Consider the following 15,564-nt stretch of genomic DNA (forward strand, 5'->3'; position numbering starts at 1 on the left):
TTATTTTGATTTACAATGGTGTACCTGATACATGTACTTCTATGTTACACAATACGTTATCTCTTGAATATTTAACAACTAATGATAAACATGTCACATTGATAGATCGCCAGGAACCCCAACGGACTCCCTTCCCCCGGTTACTTTGGAGTATAAATGAGATGCGGGTGGCTGCAGATGACCAAAAGAGTAAGTCGAGACGTGGCCAGTGGGCCTTAGCGAGTGTGCGGTGAACCCCTATTTCTCACTATATTCTCGTGGCGTTTTGGCTGACATTGCAGCCTAACCAAATAAGAAAATAAGAAAATTGGTTTCTTTTGGTCTCTCTTGGATATCCTTGGTCATCGACGAGTCTGTCTGTAGATCGCGAATAACGTAGATTAGGAAATAAGGGGAAACAAACTATAAGACCCACAAAATTCCTTACACAATCCTTGTTTGACAGGCAAATCTCACAGGGGAAAACAGCAATACAGTAGCTCCTTTCTTGGCTCAATACGAAAATCTCAAAAAGCAATACTCGAGAGGCTGGTGGAGCTTTACAGGTCACCGCCATAAGCGAAGATAATGCGGTGAACCGACAACAGTTTCATTTTTGTGCGCATGTGGATATACGGGACGATTAGGCTTAGTCATGTGCTGTTTCTGATTGTACGGAGTATTACAGATTCTTCACTGTAACCCTGTCTCCGCATAGGGTTAAATCCGGGAAATAGTATCCAGACAATCCATTGTTAGCTCTCAGTTATGTCTCTTCATAGGAACTAAGTTAAAATTGAATTTGTAGTTGCACTCTGTACACTCTATACTTCAAGACTCTTAAGGTGCTGGCACGTGAGATGACTAATGGCATCTTATCGAGCGCCCGCATCACAGCTGAACAGCCATCCAGAGGCCTGCGATAGCATCTTGCATCGTTGCTTGCATCCAATCAATTTCGGTGCATATCCAGCTTCTCACGGCCGAAGCTTTGAATCTGATCATACATCTATCCCCCGCCTCCACTGCGGGTCATGATCGTGGGGTTGATTCAATCCTCATTGCCAACCGGCTTGTGTAGATCATAGGTGCGACATTCCCCGTGCCAAGTACTCACTCCAGCTTGTCGCTTGCCGACGGTATGAAGGTACTGCGATTTCCAGGGCACTTGGACTAATATGCTGCCAGGGCTATTGCATCTGGCAAACTGTGATATCTGACTCACGAGCATGATTCCCGGAAGATGGATGTAGCATGCATGTCGAGAATTGGACCAGTAATCGCCAGACACGAGGCTAAGCATACGATGTGATTCCGCGGAGAAAGATCCATCTACCATCAAACCCCAGTCGCGCCTATCAAACTATCTGAAATTATGAGCGAAGGTACCCAACCGTCTAAAAGACGGTGCGTCAGCACTGCGTGTGTTGCATGTCGCAGAAGGAAGTCAAAGGTATGGCTTTTACTTCGAGCAAGAGTCTACGCCACTTTGCTAATTACATCTGGCTGCAGTGTGATGGGAATCTACCCAGTTGTGCAGCTTGCTCCTCCGTCTATCATACGCCATGTATGTATCTCTTAGGAAAGCAATAGCACCAACCCTAACCCTTAATAGGTGTATATGATCCCAACTCGGATCACCGTCGCAAGGGGGTATACAAAAAAGATACCGACACACTGCGAACTAAAAACACCACCCTCCACACCTTGATCCAGGCAATCTTAAATTATGACGAAGCAGATGCCTTCGAACTGGTCCGCCAGATTCGATCCTGTGATGACCTGGAAGAAGTAGCAGAAGCAGTGACTGCCCAAGAGAAAGGGCTCCTGTCTGCACCCCAAGCAACAAAAGAGCCAGCAGGCGATGATAGTGCTGGGATCGATCAGTTCGAATCAGAGCTCGCAGGTAAGATGAGTGAATTGATGCTCGACGGTTCTCGCAAATTCATTGGCGGTACCTCAAACCTCATCTTTCTGCCCTCCGGCTCGGAGCTGCAGGAGTCAATTTCGAACCCTTTCGGTGTAGATCAGGTACACACCGTGAGCCGATGGACGGAAGTTACAAAAGATGACTCGCTAATCAGTCATTTGATGACTATGTATTTCACGTGGCACTATCCGTTCTTTACGATTCTTTCCAAGGATCTGTTCTACCGGGATTATATTCGTGGTGTGTCCAGCTCATACTGTTCTGCATTGCTAGTCAATGCTATGCTGGCCCTTGGTTGCCATTTCAGCTCATGGCAAGGTGCTTTTGACGATACCCATAATCTCGCTACAGCAGGAAACAATTTCTTCAAAGAAGCGAAGCGGCTAGTTCTGGAAAATGACGAGCACGAGAATGCAAAGCTCTGCACCGTGCAAGCCTTTGCACTCATGTCTGTCCGAGAAGCGGGATGTGGTCGTGAAGGAAAAGGCTGGGTCTACAGTGGCCTCAGTTTCCGCATGGCTTTTGATCTCGGGCTGAATCTCGACTCAAAGAACCTCGGATCGCATAATCTGAGCGACGAAGAAATTGATGCTCGACGGATCACTTTCTGGGGTTGCTATCTAATCGACAAGTAGGTTTCCTTTCTCAACTTCTCGGTCATGTTCTAACACAAGACAGATGCTGGTCGAATTACCTTGGACGTCAGCCTCAATTGACTTCTACCACCACCAATGTGCCCAAATTTGATGTCTTGCCGAGAGAGGAAACAGAGCTCTGGTCGCCGTACACTGATTCTGGTGTGAGCCACGAGCATACGCAGATATCTCGGACTAGGGCTGTGGCGCTTCAGATATCTAAGCTGTGTGAGATCAGTGGTGACCTACTGGTATTATTCTATCACCCAGCTGAACTGGAAAAGATCCAGCCCAAGCAGTCGGAATTGAAGAAATTAAGTGACGTCCACACTCGTCTTGAGGCATGGAAAAAAGAATTGCCCAAAGAACTGGAAGCGAAAGAAGGACAATTACCTCAAGTACTTGTCATGCAGTAAGTTTCCCCAAGCAGTAACCCATGCCATCTTACTAATTATTGTCCAGCATGTTCTACCAGCTCCTGATCATTCACCTGTACCGCCCCTTCTTGAAGTATACCAAGGCCAACACTCCTCTCCCGTCCCATGTCTCGCCTCGCAAAATATGCACACAGGCCGCGGCAGCCATTTCCAAGCTCATGCGTGTATACAAACGCAGCTATGGACTAAAACAAATCTGCAACATCGCAGTCTACATCGCTCATACAGCATGCACAATCCACCTCCTCAACCTCCCCGACAAAAACGCCCAAAGAGACGTCATCCACGGCCTCAAAAATCTCGAAGAAATGGCCGAAGGCTGGCTCTGTGCCCGACGAACCCTCCGGATCCTCGACATATCCGCAAATAAATGGCAAGTCGACCTACCACCAGAAGCAACATCCATATTCGAACGAACCCACACGAAATGGGGATCATGGGGCTCCTGGGACCAAGCAACCTCACCCTCCACATCAGACGACTCCTCCCCAATGGCAACATCAGCCACCTTCCAACCCTCCACCAGCCCAAGTAGATTCTCAGCTGGGCCGTCCCAATATCCTTTAACCCGACTCACCGACCCATCATCTCTCCCAACAAACCCCGTCACAATGGTCGGTCCAGCGTCATTGAACCCGCAACACGCCTCTACACCTTCAGTCCCGCTACCCTTCCTATCAATGCAAGCAGCACACCACTCACTAGCACCGCAAGCCCAAAGACCCGAGTTCGCTCCACCCGAACCGACATACCTCCGCCCATCAGTAACGTACCGATTCCCTGCTATGACAGTGAATGCACCCTCTCCATCATCTTCACATCAAACCTGGTACGATGGTATCGGCACTCAAATGCCACCGCAGAATACAACACCTGCGTCTACTGCATCTCCCGTGTCTGGATACGATGGCACGGATAATCTAGTTGAAGAGAGTCAGGATTGGTGGTCTAGGAATGCTGCTGTTTATAATGGTATGGGCATGGATGGGTGGGGCGGGGCTTGGAATTCACCTGGTCAGGGTCAGGGTCAAGGTCAATCCGCTCAGATTCATTATCCGAATGGGAATGTCGGGCCCGTTCATCAGCCTTCTGGACCGGGTCCTCGTCCTGAGCAGCAGTCGAGAGTCTCGGTTAGTATTTCTGCTGTTGGATCTCCGGTTGATTCTAAGACTCCTGGTTATGAGGATCGGTGGACGTGATTTTTGAGTTTGTTATTTTCGGGTTTATATGTTACCATTGGTCGTTTTTGTAGTTGTTGTTTTGTGATACCACCAGTTGGGAGGGGTTGTTGTATTTAGGCGTAATACACTTTTATATATTGCATATGTCTTGAGTGAGATAGAATTAGAGTTATCCGAGACGAGATTACCTATTACTCTGCAAATATTGAAATCCAAGCCATTCCATTGAAATTCCTGTGAGGGATTCAACTGTATTTTCGCGCAGACGGAGTATAAAAACCTCGAATCCTCCTAAGCAAGACAACACAACCACACCAACTCACTCAGTTCTTTTAACAATCTTCGGCAAAAGCAACCAACTAATAGCCATAACCCCATAAAGTCCAATACAAATAGGATGCAAAACCATAGTACCAACATTCTGCGCAAGAATACCAGTAAAGAAAGGCGAAACCGCGCCGCCACTACTCCCCAACGCACTAACAAAGCTCAAACTAGACATATGCATATTGCGCGGAATTAGCTTCGTAAAAACAGACGTTGCACAAGGGTAAACAGCCCCCAACAACAAACCCAAGATAGCAACCGAAACAGCCTCACCAATAACATTCGGAATAAGCCAAGTAAGCAGCTGGAACGCCACAGCTCCGGCTATCATTCCCACAACAGCAATCTTCTCGCCGAGCTTAGAGGCCGGGTGTGTTAATAGAAATCGGCCTGCTGTAATGCCCGCCCAGAATCCGGCACTGACGTAGCCGACTCGTGTTGGATCGCCGTTTCGGTAGCTGATTAGGAATGAGACGACCCAGCCGGAGACGGAGACTTCGGCGCCTTGGTAGGCGAAGATGAATAAAGCTCCTAGGAGGGTTGTACGGTTCCGCAGGGACTTCTTGAGAACAGCCGTTCGGGATAATGGCTCGGTATCTGAGGATGTACCTGCACCAGCCCGAAGAGCAACATGCGCTTCGGCAGAAGCATCATCCTCAAATTTCCAAAATGCCCACATGGCAAAGAGCAAATTAACCGCCGCGACAGCCAAGGTAATGGCATAAAAGAACGACCACCGTATCCCCGCAGAAACCATCGCAGTAGCAAACAACGGCGCAACAATACCGCCGATACCGTAAGACCCGGTAAAAAGGCCCAGGGCGGTCGTGGCATCAGCCAGATTGGCACAGTAGACATTACTCAAGGCGAGACTAAGCGCCATCCCGAAACCCAGTAGGAAAAAGCATGCCACGACAGCCGGGAAGGGTGGTTCACAGACGATGACGATATAGCCCAGGACCTGCAATGCCAGGGCAAGAGCGTAGCTCTTTGCGCGGCCGAGCTTGGCCTCGATGGAATGTGTGAATGGCGCTGCTAGGATGAAGCCGAAGGCGTTTGTTACGAAGATTAGGGAGACAATTGCGTAGCCGATTGAGTAGTGTTTTTCGATGTAGGGGATTAGGGCTCCTGGCGCGCTGTCGTTCATGCCATTTCCTAGGCTCATTAGACAGACGCTTAGCATTCGCCATTTTGTTTTCCAGGTGCTGGCTGTTCGGTCTGGGGCCCATTCTGTTGGGGTGGGTTGGGTGTTTGGTGAGATATGTTGCTCTAGTTCACTTGGGGTGGGGGAGGATGGACTTCTAATATTTTCGGCTATGTATGATGAGACTGGCTGGATGATGTTCAGCTCGTAGTCGGACTGGGACTGGGACTCGGTGCTTTGCTTGTTGCTGCGAACTGCTAATGGCGGACTGGTGATTCGAGAGGTGCTCTCGATCTCGAGGAATGCGTTGAAACCTGAGGTGGCCATTCTGGAGGATATTGATCAGGTCAAGACCGGCGCAGAAAGAAAAACCCTCTATTTGGGTTAGTTGGTCTTGGATGCTCTAGGGTGGTATTTCTTATTAGCCCTCGAGCCTCTGGGAAACCATATTCCGCATGTCCTCACTTTGAGTGTCGGACTAGATCGAAAACATATAATGCCTTTCTCTATGTTCCTGCTAAAATAAAAGACAATAGTTGTCAGTCAAAAGAAGGACCTTGTAGTACTGTCAGACATATACTTGCGGGAGGGAAAACTCAAATTTCCGAAATTCCTTCCTTCCTCTGCAACTCAACACAGCTACATCAATTGCCTCTACACTCCCTTTTTATACAAAGGTACTAATTGAAAATGGGCCCCCCTCGCAGAAAGATGCTGGCAACAGCAGAAGAAACCCTCACACCCCCCGACTCGCTCTCCGACACCCAACAGATCGTGCGCGCAATCAAAGCCACCGGAAACAACATCTACCTGATCGAACACACAGACAAGAGCCAGGTGCTGGTCGAATTGCCCGCACGGTTCCGCTCCACCATCTGGATCAAGCGTGGCTCGTATGTGGTTGTCGATACTAAGGGCCAGGAGGAGCGGGATAATAAAATTCGCGGGGAGATTGTCAACGTGGTTAGGGATGAGAAGGCTTGGAGGAAGGCTCCTTTCTGGTAGGTCTTGAACAGGCTTTTCATACGGAAGATGTTAGAGAGAATTGTGCTAACTGATGATTTCTTAGGCCTAAGGAGTTCGTGAAACAGCCTGCTGTCGTCGCTGCTGACTCTGATGATGAGGAAGAGTCTCGTGTTGGTCAGATGCCTTCGTCGGACGAGTCAGAATGAATTGCATGATGGCCTCCACGTGCATCGACTTGGTTCGACGGCTGCGGCTACAATTGAGTATTTGGGGCTACCAAGACTGGTTCTGAAATCTGTTACGCCTCGGTTATGAACCGAGGCCAGGTGCTTTCTTCATTGGACTCGCGCCTTACTGCGGCCGCTTTTGTCACTCTTTCCCTCTGCCTCGCCTAACCCATTGAGATATACACCAAAGACCTGAACCGCGAGCGATAACACCACAACCGCCGAGCTTGCGTTGGTGCTTGGGAAAACGTTCCACGCCCATTCCTGTAACGCCCACACGACATATATAAGAACAGGATGCAGACCTGCCCGCCAGAGCAGGAACGGAGTGGCCCATGCGAGGTACGCAAAGAACTGATAATGCAAGGACCTAGCGCAGAACAAGCCTATGGCTAGTGAACTCAACATCACAGTCATGATGAATGATTTTGACAGGGAAACTGTCTGCTGGCGTCCCTGGAGAGTATCTTGGAGGAAGCGGAACATGTTTACACCGGATGGTCTCAGCCAGGTTCCGACGAAGATAGCCAACAAGGATATATGCAGTACTAGCAGACCCAATGAGAATTCCCTCGAGAGAAATGTTTCTTCGCCTACGAAGCGCCAGTTGACTGTCCATTTGAAAAGGAACTGTCGGGATAGCTCGAATGCTCGAGAGAGGTAGCCTGTAGCGTTGGTTTGGAGGAAGGGGATTGCGAGCAGGATCTGTAATTTCTCGTGTTAGTCAATGGTTCAGGACGCAACTTAGATACTTAACACCAACCTGGATAAGGACCGCCACGGCTCCGAGCGAGATACTCCGTGCCAGCCCCCAACTGAGAAGAGTAAGAACCGCAATGGCCGGCACGAACAACACAAGCGTCATTTTAATCGCCACGCCGAACGACCATATCGCAATCCCAGCCGTCCATTTGCGTCGCAGACACAGGTATATAGCAACCCACATAGCAAAAGCAGCAACACCATCATTGAACATGCGCAAGACGAAGATACTATGAAGCCGTTTCGACAGAGCCAGCAGCGGGAAGAGATACGGAGGTGCTCCAGTCTGTCTGTAGCAGGCAATGACGACAATCAGGGTAGCCAGGTAGAGCACGGCAAACAGCGCTTGGCCGAGGAGAATATCACGGCCTCCATCGGTGATGTGGAAGAGGAGTGTGTAGATGTATAGGTGGGCAGCGGGGTAGACGAGCGGGCCTGTCGAGCCTTTGATTAGGGTGTAATCGCGTTCGCCGGAGATATATAGTGAGATCTGTTGCATGTATGTTGTCCAGTCGATCTCAGTGTCTGTGGTTGGGGGCGTGGTTAGCTTGATTGTACTTTGCGATGGACGCGACGACTGGCGCGGTCTTACAGGCGATCTTCCATATGACGAGGGCGCAGAGGAGTGCGTCGCCAAGAATTAGGAGCGGTGCTATCCATCTTGTGTGTCTTTGGTTGGTGAGCACGTCGTATGCGAAGTTTTTGGCTGTTAACGCCATGACGAGGTGTGGTTGACGGGGGAATGTTCAAGGTGGCCGGAGGTGGTCCGCTAGCGTCTGGAGGGCGAGTACTGTACATTTGAGGAACATATCTGTCTAGTATGTCATTTCCGATTGATGTCTTGTCTATTTTGAATAGTGTGTTATTGTTTTATACATCTCACTGTACATAGGGAATACATAGGTCTAGCTCGGGACCTCAAGCAGGGTCTTTACTCCAACATCCACCAATTCAATCCAATCAATCCTTATTGTCACAGTCCATGGTATCATTAAACAAGTCAAGAAACAAAATGCAAAATTCAGGGAGTGTGCGATTGCACTCATCGATCTCCCTCGGACAGGCCGCTAGGCTGGACATTCGCTTGAACATCGCGGAATCCAAGCAATTGGCCCAGCACACCCTTCGGCTTGGGAACAGGACATTCCCGATTGATGTGCGAAAGGGTTTCTGCTTCCTCTTGCATCTGGAGGAAGGTCGAGACCTCCTCGTCCACCGGACCAGCTGGTGTCGGAAGACCTGGGCGACCGGCCTCGGGGTCCGTTTCGACCTCTTTCCGCCGTCTCCGTTTGATGCGTGGTACTTGTTGCCCGTCGGCTGTGATAGTCATTTCTGAATCGGCAAAGGTGCGTCGTGGGGCCGGGCAGGGGAAGACGTGCGGCATGCCGACCACAACGAGGGATGCGAGTAGGGTGCCGGCGAAGAGACCCATTGTCGACCGTGACTTAGGATGAAGATGAGGCGGCATTGTGTAGGAGTGCTAATGACGAGTATCGAGGGGAATTGGAGGTGAAGTGGGCGTGGCCGGCTGTTATAAATTTTTCAGGCCATCGGAGGACCTCGGGATATAGGTGTAGTCGAGTAGCGGATGAGGTCGAAAGGAAGCCAATTGGATATTAAAGCGGAATTCTCCAGATTGACAAGCATCCGAGAGTGTCGATGAGGTGGTGAAACTGGAAGAAGAGAGGAAGAGACAGCGCAGACATCTAATCTTATCTGGGTCCCGCGTGATTGGATGTTCCGCCCTCAAGTCTCTTCTTCTGCTGCATCGCGACGATGAGTCTTTGTTCAAGCTCCGATTGAGCCATCTGATTTGTTGTTTTGCGAGGGGGTCTTTAGTTTCTGATACCCATTCCCTCTCCCCTCCATCCCTCCGCTCTTAACAAGATGAGCGACCTGGACCGGTATGCCTAACCCGTGTCTCATCGTTGATCCCACTAACCGTGTCTGACAGGGCGATCGAGCAGCTGCGGGCCTGCCGCCTGATCCCCGAAAGCCAAGTTCGCGAACTGTGCTACAAAGCGCGCGAGCTCCTGATCGAAGAAGGCAATGTCGTCTCCGTCGACGCGCCCGTCACCATCTGCGGCGACATCCACGGCCAGTTCCACGACTTGATGGAACTATTCCGCGTCGGCGGCGACGTCCCCGACACAAACTATCTCTTCATGGGCGACTTTGTCGACCGAGGCTTCTACTCCCTCGAATCCTTCCTCTTACTCCTCTGTCTGAAAGTCCGATACCCCGACCGCATGACCCTGATCCGCGGCAACCACGAGTCGCGCCAAATCACAACCGTATACGGCTTCTACGATGAATGCATCCGTAAATATGGTAGCGCCAACGTCTGGCGCTACTGCTGCGAGGTCTTCGATTACCTGGCCCTGGGGGCGATCGTGCTCGGCGCGAGCTCGGAGCTCGAACCCACCGCATCTAACATACCACAATCCTCAATGCCCATCGATGATAGCGAGCTAGAAACAGAAGTGCTTAACTCTCGAGGTGAGGTTACTATGAGTACTTACCGCCCACGCCAGCGCTCCTCCTCCGACGCATCTACAGACTCCCGAAACATCTCCCCGCCACGCGACATCGCCGCCCCAGGTCAGGCTGGCGCGCCGTCACGAACAGGTGCACCAGGGACAGGCGCAAGTAGTGATGGAAATGGCAGCGCCATGACCAGCCAGACTGGCGCCGTGCTTTGCGTGCACGGTGGATTATCACCACTCATCGACTCCGTCGACAAGATTCGGCTGATCGACCGCAAACAAGAGGTGCCGCATGAAGGTGCTATGTGCGATCTTCTCTGGTCTGATCCGGATGAGATCGAAGGTTGGGGTCTGAGTCCTCGTGGAGCTGGTTTCCTCTTTGGTGGTGATATCGTTAAACAATTCAACCATCTCAACGGACTCTCCCTTGTTGCGCGTGCCCACCAGCTTGTCATGGAGGGCTACAAGGAGATGTTCGATGGTGGTATTGTTACTGTTTGGTCTGCACCAAATTACTGCTACCGCTGCGGTAACGTCGCTGCTATCCTCGAATTGGGCGAAGACGCTAGCGGTGGCGGAACTGTTGCTCGCAGTAACGGTGAATATGGCCGGAGCAATGGACTCGCTGCACAGAATAGAGTCGTCAGTCCAGGAAGGAGGTACCGTGTCTTTGAGGCTGCGGCACAAGACACAAGGGGAATGCCTGCAAAGAAACCCGTCGCTGATTATTTCTTGGTAAGTTGTTTTTGCTTTCTTTTATACCAGTTGGTTGCAATTACTCTACTAACGTCGTCTAGTGATACCATCGAATGCCACCTTTTTTTTCGTTTTATAGGATTCTCTTGGAAGTAGCATTTTGCGTCTTGGTGTTGGTATTTGATGATAATTAATGATCATCTATGAATATTTTGATACTTGCACTTCATAGCATCTCAATTTTGGTCCTGCTATATCTTACGTATTCATGTGTAAACGAGTACCCTTTCGTGCACCCCGAAAAGCTTAGCATTTACGCATCTGCAGTGCTACTGACATAGTAAGATCATATCCGAATGAGAACTTTTAAGATGACGTCTTTTGCCCGGGTAGTAACACGGCATTAAGAGGCATTAAGACGAATAACAGTGCCTTTATCTTTTGGTTCAAAAATAGTCATCAACCTGTTGATATTTTTATAGAACTAGGTCACCGACGAATAACGATACGGGCCCTAGCTCCAGCGAGTTTGAGTTTGTCTTGTTCAAACATGCAGTTTACGCAAGAGAACGATGGGAAATCTTCACCGGCGACTAGGATTTGGCTCGAAGAGATAAAGGGCGGCTTAAAGCACCTCCACTAGTTCATGTTCAGGGCTATTCATTGCCGAAAACACTTTGCCAGTCTTCCAATGTTCCCGTCGGCAAATGTCTTTCTAGGGAGCGGCCTGACTTCTTAGCTAGTTTGGCAATGGTCTGCTTATGGACCCGGGGCATTTGTAGGAATTTGTTCTGGGTTTCATTCATCGGGCTCTGATTCAGATCAGAGGGTCCAATCAACAGATTGGCAAACCTAACGAACGTCGACATCACGAAAGTCTCGTCAAATGTAGACTAATATAAGGCTCACAATTTTTCAGGGAATAAAGAAACTGAAAAAGATAATTTATGAGGTATCGAAAACTTCTAATCCTTGAGTGCAAGCGCATCTGTGATTCTCCGCAGAGCCTCATTCAAATACTCCCGTGGCTGGGAGAACACAATTCTGAACCATCCAGGATGCTCCGACCCGAACAGGTCGCCGCTGGCCAGAAAAACCTTCTTTCTCAACAGGACTTGCATGACTTTGTCACTAACGTCTTCGATATTTCCCCCCGGGTGGAGCTGGCAGTACTTCTTCCCCAAGTTAACCCAAAGGAAGAATGCCGCGTTGCAGCCTTGTGCATATTCAATATTATGGCCTCTGATATACTGGACTGCACAAGTATATGACTCGGACAACTTGTCCCTATTTCGTCGTATATATTCGTCGGTAAAATCGGAGTCTTCCAGCAGAAGAGAAGTCAAATGGTCAGAAACTCCAGACGCGTAAGAGTATAAAGAGATTCCTTTCAAGGCCTGATGAAGGTCACTGTTAGACTGCGAGATGATGACGCCAAGTCGAAGTCCATTTGCACCAAAGTCCTTGCTCATGCCCCATAGTACATGAACAAGCCGGGGGTCAATGATACCATTCAGATCAATTGACAAAGCCGATTCAAACTCGACGGGGGGGTGAAGCTGATCATCCACGGTGTTTTTCCAAACGGAGAGCGCGTATATTTCATCACTGATGAGATGTAGGTTGTACTTTTGACAGAGGTGCATCATTTTGATAATCACATCTCTAGGATAGCAACGTCCAAGAGGATTGTGAGGGTGGCAAAGCATGAGTGCTTTGACTTTCCGGTTTGTTGTCTGCTGAAAGGCCAACAAAGCCTCCTCGTATCTGTCAACTGCCTCGATGCTGAATGGATCGCAGTCTCCAAAGTTGACAGAAATGACAGTAGCACCAGGTCGCAACGACATATCTGGTATGAAAGTGCCGTAGTATGGCTTCCCTAAGAGAATTCCTTCGCCGGGGTCTGTGAATGCCCACGAGACGTGCTCGATTGCGGAAGAGACTCCGTTCGTGACGATGAGATGCCTAGGATTTAAGGGGATCGCAGGATGTAGATATCGGTTGAGGAACTGGGATAAAGCTCGCTTCAGTCTCAAAGATCCTGATCCTCCATCGTTGTATGTCAGGTATTTGGCCGGCAGGTCAAGCTTCGTGTTGATGAAACTCAAGAACTGGTCGTGCATGAGGACATTCTCTGCCACGCCAACATTGACGTACCCATCTGGGTTAGTCAATGGACACCACAAATTGTTCAGCACGTCCCACATGAGGTTCTTGGACCCTGCTGTAGACGCATCCTGTGCCCGACGAGACAGAATAGTGTCAGTCGGCTGCGTCATATTGTTGTTGTCAATAAGAGGAGTTCGACAAGAAAGCCAAAGAAATTGAGAGCGGAAAATAGTGAAGGAAAATGAGAGGACTCTCCGTTGTTGATATGGCAACTGAATTTGCATGTTATATACCTATACCCCTCGGTTATTCCCGGACAACATGAATTACACGGGGCAAAACTCAATATTGGAAAGAGCTGGCAACTTAACGTACCCCTGGAAACTAAAGAACCGAAAGTGTAATAGTTCGGCGTTTGAGCTCAATATCAATCACCGAAGGACGAGATAGACACTTTGATCGGCATCGTGTTTTATATGCTCTGATATAGTGATTGGGTGCTGGTAAATGCACATGTAACCTGGTAGTGTTTAGCCAATCGACTGCTCTCAATTGTCGACTTGCAAGTTGCGGCCCAAATATAACTAGTAGCGGCAAGCGTCTCGTAAAAGCAAGACTGGAAAACTGGAAGATGAAGACGCCAGCCTACGAGGCCTAGCCGACATCAAGTTTACGCAAGGGTCATCTAGGCCATGCGTTGCGTGAGTATTTCAAGATTGAAGACCCTTATGAATGCTTATACCTCTGAAAGGACAAACTGAAACGAAGCATGATTGCAGATATGCTACGTCATGTCATTTCTTTGCGTCATTTCTCGGAATATCCACCAATGGACTATGTTTTGAAGGAGCTTTCCAGTCGAAAGTTCCAATTGACGCCCTCTCTAGTTAACTTAGTGAATGGGGGTATACGTGCACTACATGCCAAGAAACCTAGTCCGAAATGGGTGAGCGGGAACGACACTCCAGAAGAGCCATGTGAATTGGACGCTCGTCGAGGAGCTGGCTTCTCAATAATTCCCGTGAACTGTTTCATTTTGACCCGATTTCCTAAGTGCCTTGGGTATGGTATCATCTATACGTACTCTAAGACAAGCTCTCTTGAAAGGATTTCTGTATGTAAGGTGCTGCCGAGCTTACCCCAATTTGGAGACAGCTGCCACCTCTTGATATCTACTTCCTATGGTCCTCGTTTTGATACTTAGTTTACAAGTATTTCACGTAGGGGAAACCGGATTTTAGAACAGGGAAAATTCGAGTAAGATCAGAAGAGAGGTTCGCGACTCGGGCCTTGCTGATTCCCACTTATACTCCCATTCAGCTGACGATCTCTCACAAAGCGAATCATCTGGAAAGCGAGAACGTCAGGCAGAAAACAAAGCTATCCCTGCTACTAACATCAGCGCACCTTCTCGTGGATGCGACCCCTCTCAAGGAAATGCTCTGCTCGTGGAGTTTCGAGATGAGGCTAGTGTTCCGCTCCTGGTAGTTGTTTGGCTTGGCTGGAACTTTTCCAGCACAGCAGCGGAGAAGTGGCAGCTTTACAGGTTCGGAACAAGGTGGCCCAACCAATAAGATAGTCTTTGCTACAAGCACAATTTCAATCACAAGATTCTTCAATAGTCAAGCATGCGTACAGAAAATAGCCCTCTTGAATCACTCTGATTAATACGCCTCCCAGGAAACTTTCAAGGCATTATATATCGTTATACCGTAGATAAAAGTAGCTCAAAAGCCATTTAGAAAACACCTTGAAAAGCGGCCAAAATTTGGTAGTACGATTATTTTGGAAAAAGGGAGGTCCATTTGTAGGTCTCAAAGTATAGATCAGGCTTTGTGTCATACTACTGAATAAGGCATAGCAAACCAGGGTAGTGTAGTAGTTCTCAGATAGTGAGGTTGAGAGAGATAGATACCAGAGTATAGGGCACTGAGGTACAGGTATATGTATAGGAATGGTGGGATTATTTAGGATTAGCGTGGTTTCGGTACCGGCTGAGAAAACGTTGGGTGCCTAGGCCTAGGCTGTGTATATATGCCCACGACTTTGCTCTTAATGTCAGGGTGCTCTGAAAGAATGCACGACATGGTGCATTGACTTCTGTGGGAGATGGTTCAATTCTGTCTCTGTATGCACCCACGTTATGAAACATTCAAATGGCTGAAGTGTCTTATACAAGCCACCTCCCAGCCCTATAGAGAGCTGTGATCCCTGATCTACAGTTCAGGCCGAGCTTGGGCTTGAATTCTATCAGATGCATATTCGGTGTCTGACACTCTTGGCTTGCTACCTGATTTACATGGGCATAAGGTAGATCTCTGTTTCTAGGAACAATTACAAGTATGTAATTGGCTGGCTATGTCACTATTTACCACGCTTGATTGGGTCTCGCACTTCAAGATTAATAGAGCAGAGTATTTGTTTAAATTTCCATCGAGAAACGGCAAAAGAAATGGTCAAACAAATGGGGTGGAATTCGGATGTCTTTGAGGGGGTCAGACCAGGAAACTGTTTGTGCCTTTGGGATATGAGACAAGTGACATCAACGAGTCGGTGATCCCGGCAAAAAGGCAGAGACCCAGAAGAATGCCCAAATCAAAGACCTAAATCGATCACGGACATGCCCCTCATGATGTATGCAGCAAGGGGGTACGGCGGCACGATCTACCGGATTCTACAGAGTGA

General features: G+C 48.9%; 6 protein-coding genes across 6 annotated transcripts; 2 read left to right on the forward strand and 4 right to left on the reverse strand.

Annotated features, from left to right (window-relative positions):
- Positions 1-1,354: 1,354 nt before the first annotated feature.
- On the forward strand, positions 1,355-4,180 carry PENARI_c001G09256 (putative C6 transcription factor (NirA); the record flags this gene model as incomplete). Its single annotated transcript, XM_022626853.1, has 5 exons — positions 1,355-1,386; positions 1,492-1,550; positions 1,595-2,540; positions 2,588-2,956; positions 3,007-4,180. The coding sequence occupies 5 exons, from the start codon at positions 1,355-1,357 to the stop codon at positions 4,178-4,180; spliced, it is 2,580 nt and encodes an 859-aa protein (XP_022493746.1).
- A 301-nt stretch (positions 4,181-4,481) lies between these two features.
- On the reverse strand, positions 4,482-5,960 carry PENARI_c001G01321 (putative MFS efflux transporter; the record flags this gene model as incomplete). Its single annotated transcript, XM_022626226.1, has 1 exon — positions 4,482-5,960. One exon carries the CDS (start codon positions 5,958-5,960, stop codon positions 4,482-4,484), a length of 1,479 nt encoding a protein of 492 aa, XP_022493178.1.
- A 363-nt stretch (positions 5,961-6,323) lies between these two features.
- PENARI_c001G00503 (putative eukaryotic translation initiation factor eIF1a-like protein) lies at positions 6,324-6,805 on the forward strand (the record flags this gene model as incomplete). The annotated part of the gene is made up of 2 exons (XM_022626155.1): positions 6,324-6,634; positions 6,703-6,805. 2 exons carry the CDS (start codon positions 6,324-6,326, stop codon positions 6,803-6,805), a joined length of 414 nt encoding a protein of 137 aa, XP_022493394.1.
- A 129-nt stretch (positions 6,806-6,934) lies between these two features.
- On the reverse strand, positions 6,935-8,307 carry alg3 (dolichyl-P-Man:Man(5)GlcNAc(2)-PP-dolichol alpha-1,3-mannosyltransferase; the record flags this gene model as incomplete). The annotated part of the gene is made up of 3 exons (XM_022626674.1): positions 6,935-7,531; positions 7,590-8,113; positions 8,181-8,307. The coding sequence occupies 3 exons, from the start codon at positions 8,305-8,307 to the stop codon at positions 6,935-6,937; spliced, it is 1,248 nt and encodes a 415-aa protein (XP_022493420.1).
- A 323-nt stretch (positions 8,308-8,630) lies between these two features.
- Positions 8,631-9,056, reverse strand: PENARI_c001G07631 (uncharacterized protein; the record flags this gene model as incomplete). Its single annotated transcript, XM_022626733.1, has 1 exon — positions 8,631-9,056. The coding sequence occupies one exon, from the start codon at positions 9,054-9,056 to the stop codon at positions 8,631-8,633; it is 426 nt and encodes a 141-aa protein (XP_022493554.1).
- Positions 9,057-11,735: 2,679 nt separating this feature from the next.
- Positions 11,736-13,049, reverse strand: PENARI_c001G02058 (pyridoxal phosphate-dependent aminotransferase; the record flags this gene model as incomplete). Its single annotated transcript, XM_022626271.1, has 1 exon — positions 11,736-13,049. The coding sequence occupies one exon, from the start codon at positions 13,047-13,049 to the stop codon at positions 11,736-11,738; it is 1,314 nt and encodes a 437-aa protein (XP_022493392.1).
- Positions 13,050-15,564: the final 2,515 nt, after the last annotated feature.

Source organism: Penicillium arizonense (genome assembly GCF_001773325.1).
Source record: "Penicillium arizonense strain CBS 141311 chromosome Unknown PENARI_contig001, whole genome shotgun sequence".
Lineage (NCBI taxonomy): Eukaryota > Fungi > Ascomycota > Eurotiomycetes > Eurotiales > Aspergillaceae > Penicillium > Penicillium arizonense.